Below are 26,917 nucleotides of genomic sequence, written 5' to 3'. Positions count from 1 at the left end.
TAACAGAGAAAGCCTGCCTAACTAGTTACTTATAACTTTAGTTTGTACATTTTGCATTTCAGTTTTAATTGTATTATTTTGTTTTAAAATAAGGAGTTTTGAGAAGCCTTTGCTTCAAATGGCAGTACAAATCAATGCCAATGATAGGAATTACAGAGTTCATATATGCAAATACACTCCTTCATTAGATGAACCAGATTAGTGTCTTAGTATATTTTGAATGTAGTTTTCTTCCAACATTAAATTAATTGGCCATCCTACCAAAATTTCACACCAACAGCCTTTTTAAATCTGAAAACAGAACGTCTCTTTTAATATGAATAATCCATAAAACCAAATTATACTTTTCAGTCTCCAGTTAGGTAGATAACCATTTAACCTGGTAATTTACAAATAGGTTGCCTTTAATATCCAACTTTATATCGCATTAATTCAACAAACAGTAGGTAGGAATATATCACTATTATTAAAAGATTTCTTCTTATGGTCCTAGCTCCCAAGTGGGCAATCTTATCACATTTTACAGGGAACAGAAATGTCTACCTAGGTTGTTCTGCTTACAATGCCACTTTGTCAGGGAATATTAAGTTGTTACTACAATATTCAAAAATCAAAATCATTTTTTTTAATTGGAATGGTATTTTAAGATTAAGACAGTAGTTCCTGTGTCTTGAATAACTACTAATACATTCACAAAATGATGTTGAGTCAGTTCAACTCTCTGGAAAAAAATCTTACTTCTCTACCGAACTATAACAGAACACACAAGTTTTCAGATACTTTCGCGACAATTTTATTTGCCTAAGAAGTTTCTTTTTAAACATTCTTGGCAATAGATACTAGTGTTCAGAAAAAATTAAAACAAACTAAAATGAAGATTACTTTCATTTGATACATGAGAACATTTTAATATGGTAATTTCTAATCTAGGTCCAAATAATATACTTCTTGGAAAATTTTCCTTTACTTAAAATGAAGAGAACCCCGTCCCTCCAATTATTTAAGCCAGTCCCATAACAGCTGAAGACCAATGCCTATAATTGCAGGATGTTTTTTTTTTTCAAATGATATCACTGGTTTTGAAGACTGGTTAACTTCAATGCAACTCAAATTTATGAAATATATTAATGGACTGAAGTTGTAGCCCATTGTTTGACATCCGTTGGACAGTTTGGATACACCTGCAAAGCTTCCATAACTTGGCTGTTGTCCAGGAGCAGTTTCATTAGCAAATATTCTTTTTGTACAGAATTAGATGGACCTTCTACGGGTTTTATCAATTCAAGATGCTGCAAGCGTTCAAAGGCCTAAAAATGAAGTAAAACACAAGTGAATCATGTGTAGATTCAGTCTAAACTATATTCTATAGTTTAATTCACTAGAAAAGTACAAGGAAAATTAAAATCACAATTCATCTAAACCTTAATTGGGTGTCAAAATCAGCCCTAAATTAGTTTAAAGAGGGAAGCTGCACAAATGCATTAACTGACCACCAGAGGGCAGTACAACACCAAACATAATGGTCAAATACACAAATTCAGATAAGCAGTGTGTTTCAGCACCAGTTTTAGAAAAACCATGTTTAAATGTTAAAGAATCTGGAACAGCAATGTTCTGTGATAATCCTTTTTCTAGAAGAGAAACTATACATACCTTCATGACAACAGGCTTCTCAAAATTGTACACAGTATGCGCTTTCCTCTGAACAAACTTCTGATACTCTGCATTAACAAACAAACATGTATTACTTTACAGCTTTAGGGAACAGTATGTCCTTTTAAAAGAACACCTACTATCACCTCACCATGATAAACCATCTGAAAATTAAATGGTTCTCCTTCATAAGTATCATTTAAATGCTTCATAGCTATTATGAGGCACAATTCCAGCACAGACAGACCTACAAGAGAAAGATGATAAAAATTAGCACTGTCTCTTTTGAAATATCCAAAGTATAATTTTGGTGTTCAAATAGAATATGCAAAATTTGGACTTGCAATCAGGTTGTTGTTTTTTACAGACGCCATTTGTCATGTGCATTTGGACTTTCAAGGTTATCCTAACAGTTTTTAGGAGAAGATGAAAATTATCTTTATTGATGAAGATCCATATGGATTCTACTCAAAGTTGAGTGTTAGTATCGAATATGGATATAAACTCAGATTGTGCCCAAAAATGCACAAGAAGCATTTTATAGAAAAGAAAAGGCAAAGGGAGATGGATAATATAGATATAGAGAGGGCTGTCAGAAGATGAAAAATCCAAGAAATTGACTAATGAAGGTTTTAGCTTTCCTATGTTTAAGGGATTCAAGGTAGAGAACAGGACGTCTGAATTGAACAGCACAAAACAATTTGAATTATGTACAAATGATGAGCACGTAATTGCCAAGCCATATAAACTTTTGTCAAAATTTGAAATGGAAGAATAACAAGTGAAAGCATATATAATAAAAAGGGCTTAAATTTTTGGACACGATATATTAATGGAACAATGGAAAATATTTATATTATGTTATAACTTGAAACGCACATGACTGCAGATAAATTATCTAGATCTCATAAAGGTACATTAAATCTATATTAGAAATGAAGAAAATATGAAGGTTCAAATAGAGCAATACAAAGATTTTTAAAGATTAATATTCAGTTAAAACCACAACTTTTCTTGCTTGGAATAATCGACATGCAATTAGAAAGTAGAATATTATGTTTATATATATGGTAACTGCTATGAAATTATTACAGTATATGCACAAAAACGGAAAGACTCTGAAATACACCCAATGGAGGTGAAGATTATAGAATTAGTAAAGATAGTAAAATTGACTTGTCTGATTATAGAAAGGATAATAACCTTTATGTTTTTCTTTCCCTTCTCTTTTTTTGTATTTTTTATTTGTTACTTTTTTTTCTCTTTCAAATTTTGCATTGTTTGTATTCTCTTAAAAATTCTTTAATAAAAAATACATGTACATAGCTATCTATGCATGTGTGTCTCTGTGTCTTTAGAGGGGGAGAGAGAGTGAGTAACATACTCTCTCTCCCCCTCTATCTTAACAGTTCTTATGTGGAGAAAAACCCTAGTTTAGTAGTAAGTCTACTCAAGTTTCAAAAACAATGGAGAAAACATGTTTCTATGGTGGATGTTTCTACCCAACATCCACCATATGTAATAATCACTTCCTCCTATAATGTTATACAAGAAGTCCTTGATTTACGACCACAACTGAGCCCAACATTTTTGTTGTTAAATGAGACATTTATTAATAGTATTTAGCAATAGCACTTAGACTTATATACTACTTCATAGTGCTTTACAGCCCTCTCTGAGCGATTTACAGAGTCAGCCTATTGGCCCCAACAATCTGGGTCCATATTTTACCCACCTCGGAAGGATGGAAGGTGAGTCCACCTTGAGCCTGGTGGGATTTGAACTGCCAAATTGCAGGCAGCCGGCAGTTAGCAGAAGTAGCCTACAGTACTGCACTCTAAGCACTGTGCCACCAAGGCTCATAAGTGAGTTTTGTCCCGTTTTAAGACCTTTCTTGCCACAGTAGTTAAGTAAATTACTGCAGTTGATAAGTTAGTAACCCAGTTAAGTGAACCTAGCTTCCCAATGACTTGCTTGTCAGGTCACAAAAGGTGATCACATGACCTTGGGAGACAGATGCTGGCAACTCTAAAAATACCAAAAAGACAATGGTCATAAATATGAACCAGTTGCCAAGCATCTGAATTTTTATCACAAAATTATGAGGATGCTACAAAGGACGTAACTGTGAAAAACAATCATAAGTCACATTTTTCAGTGCAGTTGTACTTTGAACAGTCATTAAATGAACTATTATAAGTGGAGGACTACTTGTACTAAAAAAAATATATACATTCTTCTTTTTCTCAAATATTATCTTACCATGCACAATATTTGCTTTTGTGTCCATCCTACAGAGTTTATTGGCTTCCAGGAAGTCAGAGACGCGAATGTAAGGGTGGGACACAGTTATATTATTTGAAGCAAGCATCTGCAAATAGAAAATGTTTTTCGTTCCAAAATAAAATCTACAATTTCTCACAAAAAGTAATGATAGATTATTACTGAAGGAAAGAGATGCAGTAATTCTTTGTTCTCAGAATAAATACACTGTATATTGGACTTGCCCAAGATAGGACAAATCTGGAAGTAAAGCACTCTCCAAGATGGAAAATTCAAACTGGCTAACCTAGATGACCTGATCAGAGATCAATAGTAAGTATCTGCTTGGCATAAAGCTGAGTCATGTGAAAATCTTGTGGTGCAGATGTAGATGTTTTGCTCAGGCTTATTTGGACTTGTCCTTTTTGGTTGGAATTGAGGGTGGCAGCATGGTTCCATCACACTATCTCTTTATAGAGGCAGAGTGGTAAATAGCAACCAACATGGGACTACCACTACAGGCTAATAAATGAGCAAATTCCCATGGTTTTCTATATTAAACTACTACTTCAATTGATTTCTGTTTTGTTTAAAGAAGCCCCACTCAGAATGTTCCAATAAAATCTTCTGAGTGATGTCTCTTTGTTCAGAGCATGTTAAATCCGTTTTTCAATTCTGCATCCAAATTGCAGGTCCTATCTAAATACAAGAATAATGACATTTTAAAAATCCACAATTTTACAAAAACTTTTATGCTCAGTCTCACACAGTGTTAATTGGAATACAGTATGTTCTTAACATTACATTGCATTAATTTAAATTATTTTTCCTTCCCTGAAAATTACTTCTAGGTTTTTGTTTTACCTGCTAAAGATTATGAAAATTTTAAGGAAAAATATCTAAACCACTTATCATGTATTGCTTATAAACTTTAGTTTAAAAATCAGATTTTTTCCTTAGTAATAATACTTTTTTCATTTATCAGAATTGCTAGTTTATTTCTTGATTAGAAATAAGAAATTAAAATACTAACATCTTACCAGCAACATGAACAGACACCGCAGGTCTTTATTATAATAAAATTGATTTTGTAGAACATCTTGAACTTTTATGTCTTCTAGAAGAGACTAAAATTAATTTTAAAATAACTTATCACTCTATTGTAACATCTTTATAAAAAGTAAAGACTAAGAATTGCTTAATTTACATCAAAACATAAGATTATGTATCAAATCATTTAAGATTACATATTTATCAATAACACAAATATGCATTATTAGAGAGAATGGCATATAGTAGTCTTTGCTTAATGATCATTCATTCCGCAACCATTTGAATTTACAATGGTGCTGGATGAGAGATGGTTACAACTGGTTCTTGTATTTACAAAAGCTACAATATCCCCCTGTCTGTGAACTTGCAGTTATGATGTTGCAGCATCCCACAGACACATGATCACCATTTGCAACTTCTGTTGGCTTCCTACAAACAAAGTCAATGGGGAAGCCATCAGAAGATTGGTAACCATGCAATGTCCTCATTTAACAACCTGTAGTGCTTTACTTAACAGCAACAACCGGAAGTATCGGAATTTCTGCAAAAATAAGTGGCAGATTCATATGTGTACATAATTCACAGCTATATCACTTAGCAATAAAAATTCCAGTCTCAGTTACCATTGTTATATGAGGACTTTCTGTAATCAATTTTAGAAAATTTAAACCAATTTCAAACCCCCTTTTAAATCTCTCAATTATAAATTATTAAAACACAGCTACATTTCAGATTAAGGCAACTGAATGAGCAAATTATTCTCCACAGACGGGATATCAGGTTCCAAGAGATGCAACTATCATAAAACTAACTCCGAGGCATTTCTATTCCTCAAAGAATGGAAAGGGAGAAATTTAAGGCAGAACTTGCTCTATAGCAATAGTGCTGCTTTAACTTTTTAAACGAGACTCCCTTAATGACCTCACTAACAAAAAAGATAAAATGTCCCAGATTAGTTTCCAAGATTATGAACGCTGTTCCTAATTCTTGCATTAAACTCCCGAATGAAATTGTTTATGAAACTGATTTTCTGGAAACTACCTTGCTCCAGGGGGTTTGATGAAAGGTGGGAGCCACTCTCACCTCTGGAACAGGGTAATCCAAAACTGACCCCACCCCACCAAGTCAGTCCATTGCTTGGTCCACATTCCATAAGCTTCACAAATAAACTTAAGTTTCAAAAACAGAGTAAGGTTGTGAATCCATTTCAGCATGCCTACTTTATATATTCTGCTTTGAGAAAAACACTTGCTATAGTTCCTTCTGAAAGTTCACCAATGATGCTTACAAAATGGTTCCTTTGCTCCAGCAAAAGGGGAAGATTTTGAAAATTCCTATGGCCCATGGAATATTCCTCAAAGATATGCGTAGTAAAGTTGTAGCTTTCTCTGTAGTAATTGTTTCAGTCCAAAAACTTGAATTAAAGGCTTAATTATGAACATTTATCTCATAAATAATAAGCTACTTTGATGATAGGCTTCTCCAATTAAGAGTTATCAGTACTACTCCTTATTTGCACTTGTAAAATATGTTGCTGTTTTTGGTGAAAGGTGTCGCTGAATCAAAGCAGGAGGAAAGATATCAACACTGCTCAATTCTCCTATAAATCCATACTTATTTAAGCAAAATAAATGGCCATTAGGCACACAATAGGTTTTATTCTATATTGGGGAGGGGGGGAGGCACACTAGTTTAGAAAAAAAGTGAAACTCATGAACAATATGAAGGTATGGGATTGCTGTAATTTATAGAATTTAAAACAAAGATATGCTTCCTGACACAGGTCTGTTGTATTAATGTCTGCAAAACTGAGATTTCATTGTATAACAAAGGCATGTAAGAATGAAATCATATAAATCATGTTTTAATAGTTTTAAGAATACATGAGGGAGTTACTAGCGGGAAATTAAATTTTAAGGCAATTGTTTAACCGTTTAACAATTGCTAAATAAATTACTTAGAATTTAATATATCCTATTAGCTGTGTTTTAAAAGTTGCCTCTTAGGTTATATACTAACTACTTAACACTTGGCATTTTGTGTCCTTTTTCAAAACTCAAAACTTTTAAGCAGTATCTGGGTCTGTAGATAAGACATCTCACTTAAAATGTATCTTGTTTAGAGAACGTTATGAACCAGATTGAAAGAGAGCTGAATAAAATGAGTAAGCTTACAATGACTCATTGCCTGAATGACTCATTCAATTGCTTCAACTCCACCATAGCGCAGAAGCTCTCAGAGGTTTAGCAGAAGTAGTCAGTAGTGAAACATTCATGATTATGGATGATTATGGTTCATGGTGGCTATAGTTAAGCTTACAGGACTGTGCACATCTTTTGAAAGAGATACTTTAAATTGACAAGAACAAGACATTTCCCATCAAATTAATAAAGCAGCTGCGTCTTTTTCCAGGCCCATGAACTGCTTTATACTTTGTATCACTGATGACTACACATTGCATGTGGATGCATGGCTGATTTACCAAAAAAGAAATGAAGTGCAAAGCACCTCTGTATATTCTGGTTAGGCATGAAAGCCACCTGGATGACTTTAGCCTAGCCTAGACTCTCTCGGCTCAAACCCACCTCACAGGGTTGCTGTTGTACGGAAAAGAGGAGGGAGTATTGTGTGCGTTTGCCACCTTGAGTTACTTGTGAAGTAATAAAGGTGTGAAGTAAATAAAGTGTTTATATGTAGAAAGCTAAAGGAGCAAAATGTCAATCACATGATCTGCACATTGATGTTCTCCACCCTTTAATACTAACTCTGCAAACAGAATGATCTTGCAGGCCACAGCAACAATGGGCAAACTGACCTTCCTTCCTTGTTGTTTCTTTTGGTCCTCAGAAATCTACAGGATTCCAAAAAATGGAGAAAATGGCCCAAAGGCGAACTGATTTTGCATCCATGTTTGCCTTGCCAATTTTTCAATCATATATAAAACCAATGTACTCATAAAACACACACACACACACTCTTGGAAACAAGAATGTAAACTGTCAATGTCATTTCTGGAAAACCTTCAGCAGGCAATTCAGTTTCTTATTATGCCTTTATTTAAATTACCTGTATGTGTTTATTCCAATTTTTGATAAAGGTCTTTTCTGGAAATTCTGGAGGAAGAGATAATTGATCTTTACAAATATTCAAATATGTTTTAAAATCAAAGGAATTCATTAAGTATATTTGTCGGTGGGAAAATCTTGACTTCACTCTTTTCTCCATGAGTTCTAGAATATCCTAATAAAAGATTACAAATACAGTTTGCAGTTAGCATTTAGTCCAAGGATATTGGATATTTAATGATAAAAATCTAATGCTATTATTCTGCAGAGCTCATAAATTTCAAAGGTAGCTCTGAATAAAACTCAGATGTTTACAAGTCAAACTTCTAATTCATAGATAAATTCATCTAGAGATATCTTAAAATATTAAGAGCTTGCAATGATATTTAAAATCCTCAAATTTAAAATAAATTATGGTAAACATTCATACGCTGCAAACTAGAAGAGCTATTTAAATCAAGCAACAACTGTCCGTCTAGTCTAACATTTCATGCCTCAGAGATGAGAAACAGATGTTTTGAAGCATCAAAAACATGAACAGAAGGAATGTAGTTCCATGCTCAGAATAATGGTTTTTTTCAATCCATATTTTGAATGGTTCTGCTTTTGATAATTGGTTTCACTTTGTGTGTCTGTTACTCTTCCAAACCACTGAGTGGGTTAGCAAGTAGCCATAGAAGATAATATTTGTAGCTCAGGGTTGAACTGTGAAATCCTTGGAGTTCTCTGAGCTTGGTTCTTTTCTTGCAGATATTTTATTATACAACTAGGTAAACATCATTGGTAGTAGAAACCCATGTGCCTTCTAGCACTGAAGATGTTACCTAGTTGGGCAATGAAACATCTACAAGAAAACAACCAGGCTCAGAAAACACTAAGGACTCCATGGTTTAGCAAATAAAAAAACGTAAGAACTACCTGTATGAAGTTTCTTTTGTAGAATTTTCAAAATTCAACAGGAAGAAACCTTAAGCCAGTAGCAAGTAAAGTACTTTTGGCTATTATATTATTCATGCACTGTTATGGGTGAAACAGCTTCCTACACTTCATAACTGAAACCAATTCACAACCCCTGAAAGCATCTTTACTTATATTTACAGGTAACCCTCGACTTACAACCGCAATTGAGCTCTGGCAATTATCATCGTTAAGTCGTGTTAGTCATAAAGTGGGACATCATATGACTAACCCAATTATGACTTTTTTTTGTGTCAGTTATTAAGCTAACGTTGCAGTTGTTAAGCAAACCTGTTGTCTGCCATGCCAAAAACCAGAAGTAAATATCAGTTTTTCAGCAAAACCATCATAAATTGCACTTATGTGACCATGAGGGCCCTATAAACAGCCATAATTGCGGGCCGAGTATTCAAAATCAGTCACATAACTCAAAATTAGAGTGGGGGAACTCAAGGAGGGGAATCCATCATAACTTTGAACAGTTGCTAAGTGACCAGTCGTTAAGTCAACCTTTGTATAAAGACTACCTGTAATCAAACCAGAAATAGTTTTGGTAGTTAGTATTTGAACTTGCAGACTCCCAATGACTTACAGGAAAAAAAAACTGTATTGTCTTACCAGCCTACAAGTCAGACCAATAACAGCTATAGGCGTCTGTGCAGATTGTGATATATCAAAAAGGTTATATAGTAACGTTTGGTTCTTATGATGGACAAACAAATCAAACTCATCTAGAATGAACAAAACAGGGCAACTATGGTCCCGATCTCCTAAAACAAAATCAAATTAGTACGTATTAGAACTTTCAAGAAAACACCTTAAGGTTATTACATTAATCTGCATTTTAGCTTACTTTACAATCTGGATGTTAAGAAACCTCTGTATAAAGTGACTGAGATGTCGATTACTACTATATAAATAACTTCAAGTAGTACTTGTGCATTCTATATAATTAATCAACATTTTCTTCCTTTATTGTTGAATAAAGCACTGGGCTCTGTGACAAGCTGGTTGATAAACAAAACCTTTTGTGGCATCATGTACTGATAACTCCACTGTAAGCATGAGGCAAGTGCAATGTAAAAACAAGGCACCATGCAGAACAAGCACTGAGAAAAAAAAAGAACTAATAAAGTTTCCTCATACAATTCAAGGGGTAGATATGTCTGAACTCAACTAATCGGCCAAATATTTTCCACACTTTTCAACATAATGACCACTATTGTATTTCGCCATTATTATTTAGTTGTTTTTTCTAAATAGTTTTGCAAAAAAAAAGTAAAAAAGGAAACAATAGTTTCATAAATTCATCACTGATCTAAAATTATAAAATGCATGAAATATTGCTGAGCCAATATAAAGTTCCATTTTACTGTATATGCAATAGGGCAGATCATGCTGCTTTTGTTTCTATTTAAAAGGTGGCAAATGAGTACATATTTATTTATTTTCTGTTTTACTGGACTTTTAGACCACCATAATCATGCGCTTCTGAGCACTTACAAGAAAAAAAAACCCATCATACGTTAATATAATGACAATAAATATAATAACTGTTGTTGAAAATAATTTTCAAACCAAGGCACATTTATTACATTTCTATCTTGTCTTTATTACTTATAAATAACTCAAGATAGTAAACATGCCTAAAACTTTTCCCTTCTCCTATTTTCCCCACTAGACTGACCTCTCCTCCTCTACTAAATAACTAATCACTGTTACTGGGTGATTGGAAGTAATTGGAAGCACCACAGAGAAAGAAACTAAACTACTGAAGCACCCTACTCCAGAAAGTGGTTCAAAAGAATAACATGCTCATGGGTGTTAAAAGCTAATGAGAGGACTAATAGGACCAGAAGGGGGCATATTCTTCCTATCAAGTTCCAAGGTAATCACTTATCAGTGCATAACCAGGTCTAAACTCTGCGTAAAAAGGATCCAAACAATCTACTTCCTCTAGAAAGGGTACGCTAAAGAACATACCAGGGAAGTTCTTTAGTGACTGTCTCATTTAGTGACCACCCACAATCGCAAAGGTGATGAAAAAGTAATTTTACAACCAAATCTTCGCATTTATGACTTTCGTAGCTCTGTAAAGCAAGAGAAAGCTAATGATCACAAGCAAAGTCACAGTTCCACTTAGTGAGTGACCACTTTGCATAATGACTGGGTTACTGATCCCAACTATGGTCACTAAACAAGGACTGTGTTTCCTCATTCAAGGCAGCAGGAAACACCCCTTCCATAAAGGAACATTGACTACCTTCCAGAACCAGCTGATCTCACTCTCCCAGCTTTCTTTAAGAGTACACAGGGACACAGATGCCGCCCGTAAATGGCAGAAGACATATTACCAAGCACTCTAACCATTTTATTGAAGTCTAATGCCTAGGAATCCCAGACAATATGACAAGATGTAAACCTGGTCACCACCTAAAAAGCCAAGATTTCCATGAATATCAGGAACATAGTTGGCAAAATGTTGTGCAAAACTTTACCCCTCAGTAAACCAAAGAGCATGTTTATACTTTTGAAATGTACATTTTGCTTATTTGAGGACTCAGGTCTTCAGTTTCTAGCCCACAGAAAATGTTGAGCATTTGTGTAGTTTTCTAGGTGCAATCTAATTTCTGCTCACCTCTGTAAATTTTCTAATTTTCAGTGGCAAAGTAAACCATAGATTCTATGCTATTAACTATCAAAGAGATATGCTTACCTTTCCTTAATGCTTCCAGAAGAAATGCAAGATTTTCTGCAAAACTACCCTAAAAGACAAGCAAGTTATAAAGATTGATTTGTATATTAAAATCTGAAATAGGGAAAATTGCAATATTGTAACTGCTATCTAGAAATCTGCTTCACCTAAAACTCTGAACAGCAATTTACATTTTTTTAGAAATTTATAGTATGACAGTAGCTGCCATTTGTGCTACAAAATAGCTAAACTATTAACACTAATGTTCTTTGGAATCCCTAAACTCCCCTATATTTCAATCATCATCCTGAAGCAAAGAATGCACTATTGACTCATGCATCATTTAGTTTTGTTTTGCTATAAAAAGAATGACTTCCCCTCGTTTCCGTTTCAAGAACATCTGAAATTCCTTTTTAGATATGAGAGTTGTTAGGGGTGTGCCAACTGTTTTGCACGCCAATCATTCTATTCATAGACACAACTTTTAAATATTTTGTCCTGAGCAGGAGTGGCATAGGAAGAGAGCAGGGGAAAAGCCAAGGACTTTAATAGCTGAAATAGAGTGTTATCTAAATATGTAAATCACAGAGTTGAGTGGCATATAAATGTAAATAATGATTATGGTAACAATAAACTATTTCTGACAATAACCCATAATTTTAGCACTTTAAAATGAAAATTATTGAAATTGTACAGAATCAGAATTTGACACCTATTTAAAAAAGAGGCATTATTTCAATAAGATCGAGATTCTCAAATTTTGTGGTGCAATGAATTACAAAAAATTCAGATAGAACTGACCTTTCTCACTATTTTATTATCACAAATTCAGGAATCTGGTCTAAATAATACAAATTCAATTTAATCCCTCTCCCAATAAATTGTGTTGTTTAGTCTAATGAAAAAAATCAATTAGAATTTTAGGGTTGAATTGTAAAGTTCTTGGCAATCTCTGAGCTTGGTTGTTTGCTTGCAGATGTTTCATTATCCAACTAGGTAATACCACTAAGGCTAGTGAGAGTAGGGTTTACTCCCTGTTTATTTACAGTAGTTTGTCCTGCTAACATTGGTGGAGTTTGGTTTGTACCCAAGTTTCTACCTTTCCCTTTAACATATATAACCCATTACATTTTTCTGGATTCCTGGAAATCTTATTTTTTCAGTTCTCAATATTTTCATGTTTTGGTGTTTGTTGTATGATATTAAATGTTAGATTTTTTTTCAGAAGGTAAAAATAAACTTATTTAAAACATCTAGAAAAATCTATCCTTCATATCCTACAAGTATTGCTTAATACACATTTTTACCTCAATACTCATTATTTAATTCCATGCTGTTTCAGGTAAGAAAGACTCTTATTTCTATTTATTTTCTCCCCTTACCCAAAAGGAGAACCAATAGCTAACTTATTACACAAGCAATCCTAAAATTATAATTATTCTAATACTTAGTACATTATTCTAGTATTCATACTACCATGTAAAGCAAATGCAATTCTAAACATAACTTATTTTTCTTACAAAAACTTTATCTCCAACCACATTCTCCAAATTTAGCTGTCTTGTAATCTCTTTCAAAGCAATTCTACCATTGGTCTGTAATAAACCTACAAATAAAAGGAAATATATTATTTTCTCTTGATTTCACTTATCAGCTGATACACATTATCTTCAGAGAAAAAAAACAAGATATATGCAACAGGGAAAGTAAAGTTCAGAACTGTATGACATAAATTAGGTTTGTGTGTTTCTTTCATGTTTTTCAATCCAACTTAAAGGAAAGCACATTAAATAATTCCACTTGAGCATAAAACAATTCCCTAATATCTATTCTTGCATTTCTCATTATTGACCATATTAGTTAGAGCTACTGGGAATTATATTTCAGCAACATTTAGAAAGCTGCCATGTCTTGATTTAGATATTGTTGCCTCCAAAACAACTCGTTCAGTGAACTAATCATAATTTTCATAAAGCTATCCTACACTGAAATGGCAGTTGGAAAGTGTTATGTATTATTCTATCCCTGCTACCATCGATGGCAGTAACAGTTCTTGTTTCCTATTACTTAATACATTGTCTAAATTTAGACACAGTTAGATCTTCAAGAAAACTAAGTGTCAGGGTTCCAAGTAACAAATCCTTTGCAAGCAAGACTGAGGCAACTGAATTCAGAAATATTACTTACCATTTAAATGTACCTGCAAGATGTTCTCTTTTACCTCCTTTATTTCCAAAAGTTTCTTTAAGACATGACAAACTAACTAGAAAAAAGGTTAAATAATTAATTATTTATGATCAAACAGAAGCTTTTGGCACTATTTAGCAACATAAATTATCATCATTATTATTACTGCTCTTTGGTTGGATCCCTGATTCTTTTACTAATGGGAGGCTCCCTTAGTTTCATGGAAGTCTGAATTTCATCATAGGTGTTTACTGCAAGAAAAAGGGATGCAATCATTACGCACATTGGTCTGGAGAACAGAAATAGGATATTTTCTTTTATTCCTTCCCAGTGAAGCTCTGCAACTTGAAGTCTGTTTCAGATGATTGGAAAACAGAATCAGAAAGCCAGATAGAGATAGGTGTGGGGAATCTGGAAAAATATCCTTTTTCCTTCCCTTTGAAGAAAGTTGCATGGAATCCAAATACCATTTTTGATACCTCCACATATATGGAGTGAAACATACCCCAGGTTTTCAATAAAAGCATATTTAAAAGTATATCTACCATGTAGCACACGAAATATTGATTGTTCAATAGAAAATGGACACCTGAAGAAGTCGGAAGAAATCACAATACTTGTTATAGTAATAGCCACTGGGAGAGAGGATGTCATACTTGTATCAATGCTCTTTAGGTACACTTATGACAGCTTGAGAGCCATTTTTTGACAGTGAAAGAAACACTGTTTAAAAAGATACGATAAAACACACTGTTTTGTGTGCTATTTCTTTATCTATTACAGGAGTTAGAAACTTGTTGCAGTATAGATTACATTACAGGATTTTGGATAATTCTGTAGGGTTCTTTCACTACCACTCATCTGCTCCATGAGGAAAAATCAGTTTTGGTCATATCGGTTGTTATCTTATTTTAAAGGTTTTGTAAACTATCTTGCATGAAATTGCATATGTACTTAAAAATGAAATGTGAACATGTAACAATAAACTAAAATAATTGATATTATTTGTTTTAAAGAATTTTATTGAGTATTTCACAAACTGCCTTCTGCTCACTCTTCTTCGCTTCATATCTCACAAATCTCTTGAGAATTATACAGTACATTTGGAGGAGTCTTGGGGCGAAAGGGGGAGGTAAAATCTAAAGAAGCAATCCATTCTGCAATTGAACACTGCAGGTAGTCCTCAACTTACAACCTTTATTTAGTGGCTGTTCAAAGTTAAGATACTGAACAAAGTTATTTTTGATCATTTTTCACATGATAGTTGCAGCATCCACAGTTACATGATCAAAAATTGGCTGCTTGGCAACTGGAATGTATTTATAACAGATGCAATGCCCCAGGGTCATTTGATTATCTTTTGCAACCTTCTGACAAGCAAAGTCAATGGGAAAGTCAGTTTAACAACTGCGTTACTAACTTAATAACTGCAGCAAATCACTTAACAATGGTGGCAAGAAAGATCATAAAATGGGCAAGACTCATTTAAAAACTGTTTTGCTTAGCAACAGAAATTCTGGGCTCAATTATGGTCATAAGTTAACGATTACCTGTATTCCATCAGTAGTTACATCACTAAATATGGAATTAAAAGGGGAAAGCTAAGGCTTAATAGGTATAAAGGCTCTGAATGACAATTATCTAATATACAAAATATAAGCACATTTAAAAGTATTACCAGAGACTTTCCTGACCCTCGAGGTCCAATAATAAGTACAGAATTACTTTCACCATTAACAGCTGTATGTTTTATCAGCTCAAGTAACTGTCTATGGGAAAAGACACACATTTCAGCTTCAGACAAGGACATATCTAGGAAATTTTTCAGATACCAATTTCATCTCAAGGAAAAATTAATCATTCAACCATTTTAAACATACAAATACCCAAAGAATCAAATTTCAGCAAATACCTGAAGATTCCCAATAAAACTACTAAATTCATCAACGTTTTCTAATCATACAGCAAGATTATAACTCATGTTCACTATATGATTGGTAAGAGTATGAATAATTGAAAATAATGGGGGGAAAAACCCTCATCTTTAATGGGAAGGAGAATGTCTATATACCATTTATCCATTTAATTATATACCATTTATATACCATTTATATACCAAAGTAGAAAATGGAGCTTTTTTTTCGAACTGTAGATAGAGAATATCCTTAACTGCATCTGACAAAAGGTTCATAACAAAGTGGTAGCTATTCACTGAGTAAGCTTATAAATAATGCAATATTTGTTCCAGGTCTGCTAAAGAAAGCTTCATCTATAATCAAGCTAGCATCACTTCAAAAACTAAGGATCATGTTGCTCCTGGGCATGTGTCACTCAGTGCAGTATTCAGAGAAAAAAATGCCAAGGGGCTGTCCTCCAAGACAGGACAACTACTTGGCTAACAGCAAAATTATTTGGATGTAGCAAGTAGGTCCCAGCTATTGAGCAACAGATGTCCGTATATGGCAACATTTGCAGGAAAGGTACAACTGTGCTGATAGTAAGTCTAGACTGAAGTTGGTCATGAATGCTGTGGCCTTGACTAGATTGTTAAAGACCTAACACTGCCACTGGGGTTTTAAGAATCAGTGGGTGATTGGGAGACCAGGAGCCAAGGGACTTACTGTCCTTCTAGATCAGGAACATCAAATCATTTTGAGAACTTATCGTTAGACAGCCCTTGATGTCACTTCATCTTATTATTGCTAATACTCAAGCCAACAAACCAAGTTCTTAAGTATCTCTCTAATAGAAAGGCTGAATACTAATCAAACAAATTGGGTATTCATTTATAAGGTATAATCAGAGCACTTTGGATGGGATGTAATAAAGTGAGATCCTCTGTTTTCCATATGGGGGTCTTCAAACAGTCCAACCCAATCATATTGCACCCATCAACATCACCAAAATACAAGAAGGGAAAAAGAAAATGGAGCTGGCCCTCACCTTTTATAAAAATTCCACCAAGGAGAGAAATCTTCTTGCTCCTTGTTGGTTGCAGAATGTTTGATTTTCCCTGATTTTGACTATGTCTTACCTAGACTGACAGATTTAGTTTGATTGGTGGTTCAGATTTAGATCCTGAACCTTCAGGAATGGTTTCCTTCCTGTTCTAACAAGGGAAGTGTTCTATTAGAACCAGACAGCACAATGGTAACTGTTGTGATAATTCAAGAAAAGCAACATATTCATCTGGTGTCTTGAATGCTCCTTTTTATGTTGTATTTTTTTAGTAAGTCTATGAGATTGTACAAGGCAATATAATTAGATTCAGAACACCTTATTAGAAATGAGGGGAGATCCTTCTGGTTGCAAAAATGAATTAAATCTACAAGTCTTTCCATTCTAGTAACTGATATTTTAGTGAGCAGAAGAACATTTTTGCTTATTTTATTCTCCTTCACCCCTAGCAGCATATCCTCCTTTGTAAATAGCCATAGAGTTATAGGAAGAGAGAAAATTGGCAAATCACATCCCTCTTCTCTACACAGTGGTATCACATTTCCAGCTCTCTGTTCTGTGAAACTCTAAATCCAACCTAATTTGGGGAAGGACAGATCTCTAAAGGCTACAAGGTTCAAACCCCATGAGATTCATTATGAAACTCTCAAAAACAAAGGAAAATATACTTTTGCTTACTTATATTGATGCTCAAGTCCAAATAACTTTCCATTTGGATTCAGGTGACAGAATCTTTCACGTAATATTTTTTGTACCTATAAATATTTAGACATGTTATTAAAATATATAAAATTAATAGACAATTTTCTCCTTACTTTATGAGGCTCACAAAGATCTTCAGGCCTTATTAAAAGCATGTTCAGAAAATAATATACTTTATTAGTACCTATAAAGCAATATTTGTAAAGAAATATATGTATACATCTCCAGGTCTATATAAGATAAAAAAAAGCTGATCATTCTGAGTATTAGACAATTTGAGAAAAGTGGAAATATAATTGGCCTTGCCATTATTTTCTAAAGCTTCATAGTGCTTTCATTAAAAAACTAAATATAAATTTTCAAAAATTTATTCATAAGGATTAATGTAGGTTTTTACTTAAAGAGTATTAAAGGATAATCTTAGAAATGTGTTCAACATTTTACACTATTTGGCGCTACATAATAAAAAAACAAGTCATGTTGATTTTCTTAGATGCATTCTTAGAGGGGTAGATTAGGGGCTTTCTTGTTTAATGTTTTAGAAGATATGAACTTTGGGGAAAATTATAAAATGAGTAACATTGATTTACATTTCACAAAAAGCTCAAATAATTGTTAATGAAGATTTAACAAAGCTTTGTTCTTCGGCAACGGACCAAACTCAACCGCAATGGCATCCATGCTCACCCTGGGCCCCGAGCCCTAGCCCCTGAATAGTTCTTGCGTTGCAGGCTGAGGTCAACAAACCTGGATTTAGGCTGCAGCAGTGATCTGGTTGAACAAGCCATCCCACAATATGAAGAGAGGGAGACCGCCAGCAGGGTCGAGGAGAGCCGCATCTTTCCTCCTCAGCTGGTCATTACTCCCTTTCCCGAAGGCATTTAAGCTGAAAATAAAATGTCAAAGGGATAATAAAGACTTTTGGATACTGAAAAACCTTTAAAAGCAGGAAAGGAAAGAAAAGGAAAGAAAAGGGTGGGATCTGGAAAAATGGAGGAGACTGCCTGGAACTAAAAGGAACTTACAGTGAAACCTTAACAAGATTCTTAAAAGATACATTCTAACTGAAACTTTGTAACAAAATAATAGAACCCTGGGAAGAGAAAGTGGGAAAAAAAGAAGCAAGAAGAAATAGCTTTGGATTATTTGGATTACTTGGTGATTTTTGGATTTTTGGCTATTGGATTTAAATGACTAAAATCAATCGGGTGGTTGTTTAAAAGTGTTTAAAATGGCATCACTTTTAGAAGAACTTAAAATGGAACTTAAAAAACAGAAAGAAGATGCACAAGAAGGAAGAGGTTCTTTTGGCTTCGTATTTCAATTTTTAGAAATGGAGATCTGGAACTATGAGAAACAACAAGAAATGCTTGTAGAGCAAGAAGGTTGGGACAAAGAAGAAGCCATCTTTAATGATCAAGTAATTTTATGTGGGGGGAAAAGGGGAAAGGGGGGAAAGAGAGTGAAAAGTTTAAGATTTGAAAAAAAAATAGTTTGAAAAATAATTACAATATTAGGAAGCAACAGAAGAGAGGATCACAGAAGAGAGAATTAGAAGTAGAGAGACAAGGGGGCAAAAAGGGGAGGGAGAAGAAGAGGGGGAAGAAGGAAAGGAAAAGAAGTTATAAAAGACAGAAACAAGATATAGAGAAACAGGGAAAATGTATAACGATTGAAAGTATAAGCCTATTTACAGATAATGGGTGAAAATTTAATTGAAAAAGGGATTCTGCAAAGGTACATAAGATAGTATTGTTATATTAGAAATAGAAATAATTTTAGAAAATATGAAACAATGTATGATTAAAATGGATAAAATACTTATTGTAATGCAGTGGAATGTTTGTTAATAAATAAATGAAATAAAGTGAATGAGAGAATGAAATTAGGAAAGAATGGGAACATTTTAATTATTATTAATGATTTATAAAAATATAAGTGAAGAGAAATATGGAAAAAAAAGAATTATGGAAAGTTTATAAGTGTTCACAAGGAAGTATGATATTTAATTGAAAAGAAATGTTAAAGATGTTAAGATTCTAACTAATATTAATAATAGCATTGAATTGGAATGGAATGAGTGTTTTATTTACTATTGTTATTTATATATGTGTGTGTGTGTGTGTGTGTGTGTGTGTTTTCTTAAGTTTTCACGGGTACTTACATGTATGGTATTCAGCTTTGTTCGGGTATTTTCCCACGTCATTATAGTTGTGCTTTTAAAGTTGTAGCAACGTTTCAGCAGAATCTCATCTGCCATCATCAGGCTTCTATATTGTGTTCATCAACAGCGGCAGCAGCGGCGGGAACCATGGAAGCGTTTCAGCCGCTTCTCAGGTGGGGAAGCCGCCTCCGTAACTTCCACGGTTCCCACCGCTGCTGCTGCTGTTACTGGAGATGGCGCTGGCGAGAGGGACAGCTGCAGCTTGGCCTGGGCACTTGGAATGCAGGAACGGGCTGCGCACCGGGACTTTTGCAAACTTGCAGAGCCCAAGGCTGGAGCACCAAGGGTAGCAGCAGCAGAGATGCTCACTCGGCTCTTCTCACGCCCACCCAGCCACTTGGGATTAAACCAAAACACAGCACGCGGCGCTCCCAGGTACCTCAAAATCTTTTTTTTTTCCTGTTGTTACGGGGACGGGGGGAAAGCGGGAGTGACTCAGATGCTGTTGTTGGAGACGGTGCTGGTGCGCAGAGGGGAGAGAAATTAATTCACCCCCGAAAAGACGTCCTAGCCGTTTTTTTCGGGACTCAAAAAAAAAAATAAGACCCAGCCTTATTTTGTGAGAAACACGGTATGTGTGTGAATGTGTGTGTGTATATATATAGATAGATAGATAGATAAACATAGTGTGTATTTTAAGAATGTACCAAGCAGAATTCGATTGGAAGTTATGTACTATATTGAATGTTATAATTTTAAAGGCATAAATTAAAGTTTAAATAAGAGTTGAATGGATAAAATTAAAAGATATAAAGGTGTCATACTCCAATTAGTAACTACAGGGGAAAATGAGAAAAGATAATATGAAATTGAAACAGGACAGAGAAAAGTATAAATATAATGATTGGAAAGACATTAAAACTTAGGGAAAGATATATAACTGAATTTAGATATGAGATAATTAAAAATAAAGTTGAGAAAACCAAGGGAGGGGAAAAATTATGGAGAAAATGTTAAAATAGTAATAAAATTTGGAATAGAACACAAAGATGAATATGAAATTGAGTTTGTGTCTGTATGAAGAAGTGATAACCTGGGATCATGCTATTCTCAAAAAAAGATGTTTTATTTGTATTATGTTTTTGTGAAAACCCAAATAAAATTTATATTAAAAAAAGATTAACAAAGCTTTGTAAGATACAAAAAAGAACAAGACAGGGATGCTCACCATCCTCTCTCTTATTTATTTGGGTTCTTGAAATACTGAATAAAGGTATAAGACAAGATGAGAGAATTGTGGAGTAAAGATTAAGAAAAAGACTTCTAAATTAAGGCCTTTGTAGATGGTTTGGTGTTGATTTTGTAAGATCCTTTAAAGTGAAATTGAAATAATGTGATATAATGTGAAATAATTTGGTACATTAGCAGGATTTTAACAACAAAGAGAAGATAGAAATGTTATCAAAGACATGAAAACAGAAGGTCGAACAGAACTGATGAATAAAATGGGCTTTTAAATTGAGAAGAAAAATACTGTCACTCTGGAAAATATGAATTATATGTTATTTCAAAATAATTATGTTAAGACATGGAATGAATTGTCATTGCTGGGAAGAAAGTCTGTGATTAAGATTAATGACTTTCCAAGAATGTTTTTCTTTCAGACAATAGTGTTTTGATGACAACTGATGAATTATTTAAACAGGATATATCTACATTTATGTGCCAGGGGAAAAATGAGTTAAATGAAGCGGTTACAAGATGCAAAGGAAAAAGGAGGATTAGGTCTACCCGATTTAAGATTTTATTTTGTAGCTTGCTGTTTGATTTAGATGAAAGAGTAGGTGTTCCTGAGAAACAGGTGGCTCTTGGATTTAGAAAGACATGACCTGAAATTTGGGTGACATGAGTATTTGTAATTATGTAATTAATCAACTGTATTTATAGAAGAAACTAACGCAAAATCTAAACCAGAAATCACTCCATATCCTACAGAATGCTCCAAACAGTAAAAGACATTACACATTAAAGAATTCAATAAACCCAGGGCCAAACTATTCCATAGAGCCAGGGCTACCATAGAGAAGCATCTCAACTGATTCAGATATGACAGCTCATTAGAAGACATTAGATCTGTCTTCTCCTGACTTTAAAGAGGCTTTCTTAACTGTAAATTGTTAACATTTGGACAAAAGGACTATTTTTTTTTCTGGGTTGTCCCAAAAAGATGAGCCAGAGGATTATACATCTTAATTAAGCAAATGCAATCATGACAAGCATCTCCAGGCTTCAAGTTCCCCTCACATGGGTTGCTGGATCCAATGAAGTTTCTCCCAAGTGAGAACTTTTTGATATGTCAAAACAATTGAAGGAGATTGTTTTGCAACTAATGAAAAGACATAGCAGGAAAAAAAAATTTAATTGCATCTGGAAAATTATTGGTAGCCAGTGTAAAGCACAGAGAATTAATGTAATTTGATCAGAGTACTGAGTGTCTAAGATGTAGGCTGCCACATTCTGGATCAAGTTCAATTTCCAAGTGATCTTCAAAGCAGACTCCATGCACAGCAATGTCCCTTACAAAGCCCAGAGGGGACAAATCACTCCAGCAGGTAGGGTTGCAAATGTCTTATCAACCAGAGCTGGGCACAAGACTCTGATTATTATTGTCTTTTGATTTTCCAGTAGTAGTAAAGAATCACGAAGGACCCCCAATCATGGTCTACTTTGGGATACACCACTGGAACTAACAGATAGCAACTCTACCTTATTTGGGTTTAATTGATGAATGTTTTCTTGACTTCAAAACTAATATCAGGCATGGGAAGAAGACCCTCATTGCACACAGCTTCGTATTCCTAACAAAAACCCTTGTGCAAAATGTCCCCTTTGCTAGGGAAATCCCATTTACACAGTTAGTTACTTGTCTATTAGGAGAAATCACTAAACTGTATTTTCCCTTGTGTTTAAAAATGAAATTGTAAGAATGTTACAATTGTTAGTAAGAATATTACCAACCTTTGAAATGCATTCCCCACTTGTAAAGCTATCTTCCTTCAACTTCCGTTTGCTCATTTTAATTCACATTCTAAAAGGATAAAATATATTACATAACTTAATTTTATCAGTAACAATTATTCCCTTTTTAACATAGAATAGCAAAAATAGATTTAAAATTTACAAAATTATATTGTTAGTCACATGTAATGCTATTTAGCATTCAGTGAGCAAACAGCAATTGAGTCCTTAAATGTTTACACGTTATTCAGTTTAAAAATTCAGTTCTAAAATGTTCAGATCCAAATCTCCCTTCAATAATCTGATTTCTCTTCAAAAACTGACTTATCGTTACTTCTAAAACCATGCCTTTTAAAAACCTAATCCTGAAGGCTTTATTTTTTAATAACAAAAAAAGAACAAGACATAAAAATGATAGTGTCAGTCAAAAAACCACAAAAATGCATTAACAAAAATATGATAAAAAGCATGTCATTATAAGACAATCACAATTCTATATATATTTGCCTAATATAATTATTCAAGTACCGTACATATATATTTCTAATAGATTAATGCATCTTTTTTTAACCTACTGTATTCTGCATAAATGAATCTCATAATCTAATCCTGAAGGCTGTAAGGTCCTTGGCTGTTATATACATGAATGCCCTCTGTAAACTGTACAACAGAGTGACTCTGGGATAGATAAAAGCATGAAAACAAAACACAGGTAGTCCTTGAATTATGACTACAATTGACCAGTAACTTTTGATGGTTACCTCATTTGGATAATGAAATGTATGCAAGAAAATAACCAAGCTCAGAGAAGACTAACTACAATTAGACCAGAATGTCTATCACTGAGCAGTAAGTTAGTCACCATGTGATAGCACCTATTTTACAACAATGTTTGTCACCACAAAATGGTTAAGTGAATGCAACTTTTGCCATTGACTTTGCATGTTGGGAGCCAGCTGGAAAGTTGCAAATAAAGATCATGTGATCCCACAACACTGCAACCATCACAAACACATGCTGTTGCTAAGCGCCCAACGTGCAATCACACAACCTCAGAGACACCTTAATGGTTGAAAATGCAAGGATGGCCGCATGTCACTTTTTACAATGTGGTCATAAGTCAAGGATTACCTGTAACATAAAAGTCAAAACAATGACTTAAATAGCTGTTAAGGAAAAAAAAAACTGAAATAAACACACATGTAGAGAATACAGTATGACCAAGCCACCAAATAAACCTGGGTCCTGGACTAACCAACCTCACATATTAGACTCAACTAGCATACTGGTCCAGTGCCTGAAGGTCGAATCAGGTCTTCAAAGTGCAATGAAAAGCTAACATCTGAATCTTGGTGGTAGGTAGGTGACATGACAGTTACCCACAGGATGACATAAAAGCCTACTCAGAGGTGCCTGAGCATCTGGATGTTTCCTATCAAATGCATGTAACTACTAGAAAATGCTTAAGTAGTCACAATTCTTAACATCAATATGTTTTCATTATCATGGTATGTCTACTCTATACTAACAATTCTTCAAAATATCTGTACAAATTTTTACTACCATGGTTGCATTATCTTTACAGACCTGCTAAAAATAATTGGTGTCTAAGACTTGCAGTATAGAGTTCATTGTAGTGTCAGCAATTCCCCAATCCTATTTCTGCATCATAGGACCAGAGCACATTCATATATCAAATTGTGAAAAGGAACTTCCACACACCTCTTTGAGTTAACTTATAGTAGTCTCAGTAAGTTTAACAATCAGTGAAACAGTATGAAAGAAATAGCTTTTTAGAATTTACATTTTTAGGAAACATTTCTGCTCCATTTTTTCCCCATAAGCTTTGTGAACAAAAGGCATAACAAAAACCCCACACCAGAATTGCAGAGGTTTCATTTCACAATTTGATATATGAATATGCTCCCCTGGCATGATACAAAAATAGGATTGGGGAATTGCTGACACTACAAGTGATCCAAAGAGTCATTTTCAATGAAATGGGCAGCTGTTTAATAGTTATCTATTTATTAAGCACATTTATTGAGCCCCATTTCATTGAAGATGACTTTTTCACCTCCCAAAGAACAGTCACAACATCTCTTTTTACGCTAAAAATAACAGCAGAGACCCCGTGGTTGGTAGTTAGCAGCTCCCCGTTTTGGAAGAGTTCAACAAACCACCAGCCCCAGCCTGGTGAACATAAAAGTCAGTGAAATCGGTTCGCAAGTGGACTTGGCATCCTAAAACCGTCCGGTTCCTTCCACCCAAAATGATCTAAGAGGCAGCAGCATCAAGTCAGTCGCTTATCAAAAGGTCTACGAAAGGGAGATGAAAACCTCAGGAGCAGGAAACGAGAGCAAATCGCCGGCTGTCCTTCGGCGGACCTCGGAAAAAAAATAAACCTGCATCCTTCCCTCAAGACGTGAGGTTTCCAATCATCTCAAACCTGGGCCATTTTTCAAAACCTACATTCGGGATGATCCTAGCCCGAGGAAGCGACACTTCGGATTCAATTTACAGCGCCGTTTCCTCAGAAGCAACCCCAAGGGGTGGGGGGAACCCGGTCTGCTCGTTTTCCTCAGGAGCCTCAAAAGCCTCCTGGAGCTGCCAAGATCCCAACTTTGCCATTCTCGGAAATCCCGTTCATAAAACGAAGACCAGGCGACACGGGATTCCGGACTTACGGGGCCCCGCTCCGTTCAGCTCCCCTCCACCCTACGGCCCCCCGCCTGCCCCCCGGGTTTCCCCCTCTTCTGAACCCAACCGCAGAAACTCTCCGCGGCGCGACTCTTTCATTGTCTTTACCTCAGCGAACCGCTCAAACCTCGCAGCAAACACCACGCACGCGCTTCCCGTGCGAAATGATTTCACCCGCGGAATGCGCAGGCGCGTCACGGCCATTCTACAGCCTGACTTGTATAACAAGCCTGCCTGTCTGTCCGTCGCGGGCCTTTTCAAGGCTCTCTTCCTTCTCGCCTCTACTCCACCCCCACCCCCACTTCCGCTAGACGCGCCGATTTTGTTTTTCCCCGCCTACCACTTCCGCCCCCCCTTTTTTTCTTCCATCTTTGCGGAATCTTTTTCCGGGTTCGCTTTTTAAGGCGCGGGGCCTTATGGGAGGAAACTTTTCCCTCCCCCTCCTTTAACCCAAGCGAGCTCTCACGGGGCGCATGCGCACTGACAGCCTCCCATCTTTCTCCCAGCCAGAGCCAGAGCCTCAGCAGCAGCAGCAGCAGCTGATGATGAAGAAGAGAGGGAAGGGGGGGGAGACTGGGGGGACCTTTTATTTATATTGTTAAAGGGACAGAGCACTAATTCCACCTTGAATTGGTTTGCGGGGGGGGGGAGCTTAGCTCCGAGAAGATTGAGTTTCTCCCCCACCCCCAACCTAGCTAGAGGATCCCAGAGAGACCCTAGTGAAGAGGGAGAGTTTCTTCCCCCGCTTTGGCCGTCAGACGAGAGGAGAAAAGAGACCTAAAAGCCTCTTAGCAACACAGCTCCGTCTCCTTTACTACTGTTGCTGCTGCTGCTGCTGCTGTTTGGCCCTGGCTGAAGACACCTCAACACACACACACACACACAGAGAGAGAGAGAGAGAGAGGAGCAGCAGCCACCAATTCACCAGCTCCCCCCCCCCCTCGATCCCCCTGCTCTCCCCTCCTCCCCCTTTATTACCCTTTGTGTGTGTGTCTCTTTCTCCACTGCTCCAGGAGAGGAAATAAAAAGTGGGGTGCAGCCAAGGTAAGCTGGTCTCTCTATATGCAAAAGGGAGGTAAGGCAAGCTTCTCCGACCCCACAATTTCACTCCCGAGGCGAAGCGATCTGGATAGTGGGAGGGTGTTTGTTTTCTTGATATTCTCTCTTCCTCCCTCCTTCCTTCTCTCGTTTTCTGTTTCTACTTTTGAGCACAGTGTGTTGCTGGAAAAAAAAAGTAGTCCCTTGATTTCTGTTTTATTTTTTTTTAGCATGCACAGATTGAAAGGTGTTAGAGGGGCAGTTGTTTCATTTGGATGGATATAGGAGGTAGATAGGTGTCTGTTCATTATTATTATTATGCTCCTAGTTGTGTGCAGTGAAGCCTTTCATGACTGGTATTTTTTTTGTCCTTGCATATTTATGGCTTCCAATGAAACCCAAACTTGCTATAGATTGGTGGCTTTTTATGCTTTGTGGGTGATGTTTGGGTGCAGGGAGATAGAA

General features: G+C 35.6%; 2 protein-coding genes across 11 annotated transcripts in view; one reads left to right on the top strand and one right to left on the bottom strand.

The window, feature by feature from the left end:
- Positions 1–769: 769 nt before the first annotated feature.
- ORC4 (origin recognition complex subunit 4) lies at positions 770–26,524 on the bottom strand. Of its 6 annotated transcripts, none has more exons than XM_087950066.1 (14): positions 26,393–26,524; positions 22,715–22,784; positions 17,509–17,585; positions 15,551–15,641; positions 13,873–13,948; positions 13,206–13,291; positions 11,707–11,755; positions 9,609–9,760; positions 8,035–8,208; positions 4,956–5,042; positions 3,916–4,024; positions 1,805–1,900; positions 1,654–1,721; positions 770–1,307 (listed from the first exon to the last, which is right to left on the bottom strand). In XM_087950066.1, exons 2-14 carry the CDS (start codon positions 22,769–22,771, stop codon positions 1,125–1,127), a joined length of 1,305 nt encoding a protein of 434 aa, XP_087806192.1. In that variant the 5' UTR covers positions 22,772–22,784; positions 26,393–26,524; the 3' UTR covers positions 770–1,124. The 6 variants fall into 6 exon arrangements, with proteins under 6 accessions (XP_087806192.1, XP_087806193.1, XP_087806190.1 ...); XM_087950067.1 differs by lacking the exon at positions 26,393–26,524 and adding an exon at positions 25,755–25,830; XM_087950064.1 differs by lacking the exon at positions 26,393–26,524 and adding an exon at positions 25,187–25,714.
- The window catches only part of MBD5 (methyl-CpG binding domain protein 5), a 161,859-nt gene continuing 161,290 nt past the window's right edge, over positions 26,349–26,917 (top strand). For all 5 annotated transcript variants that reach the window (XM_087950063.1, XM_026673501.2, XM_026673499.2 and 2 more), the window contains exon 1: positions 26,349–26,458. The gene's annotated coding sequence lies outside the window, so the exon portion shown is untranslated. The remainder of the gene's footprint in view (positions 26,459–26,917) is intronic.

The sequence above is a fragment of the Notechis scutatus genome, chromosome 1 (genome assembly GCF_049901735.1).
Source record: "Notechis scutatus isolate UNSWTSFEM ecotype Mainland chromosome 1, rNotScu1.2, whole genome shotgun sequence".
Lineage (NCBI taxonomy): Eukaryota > Metazoa > Chordata > Lepidosauria > Squamata > Elapidae > Notechis > Notechis scutatus.
Note: the sequence above shows the minus strand (reverse complement) of the source record. Positions and strands in the feature narration are given on the sequence as shown.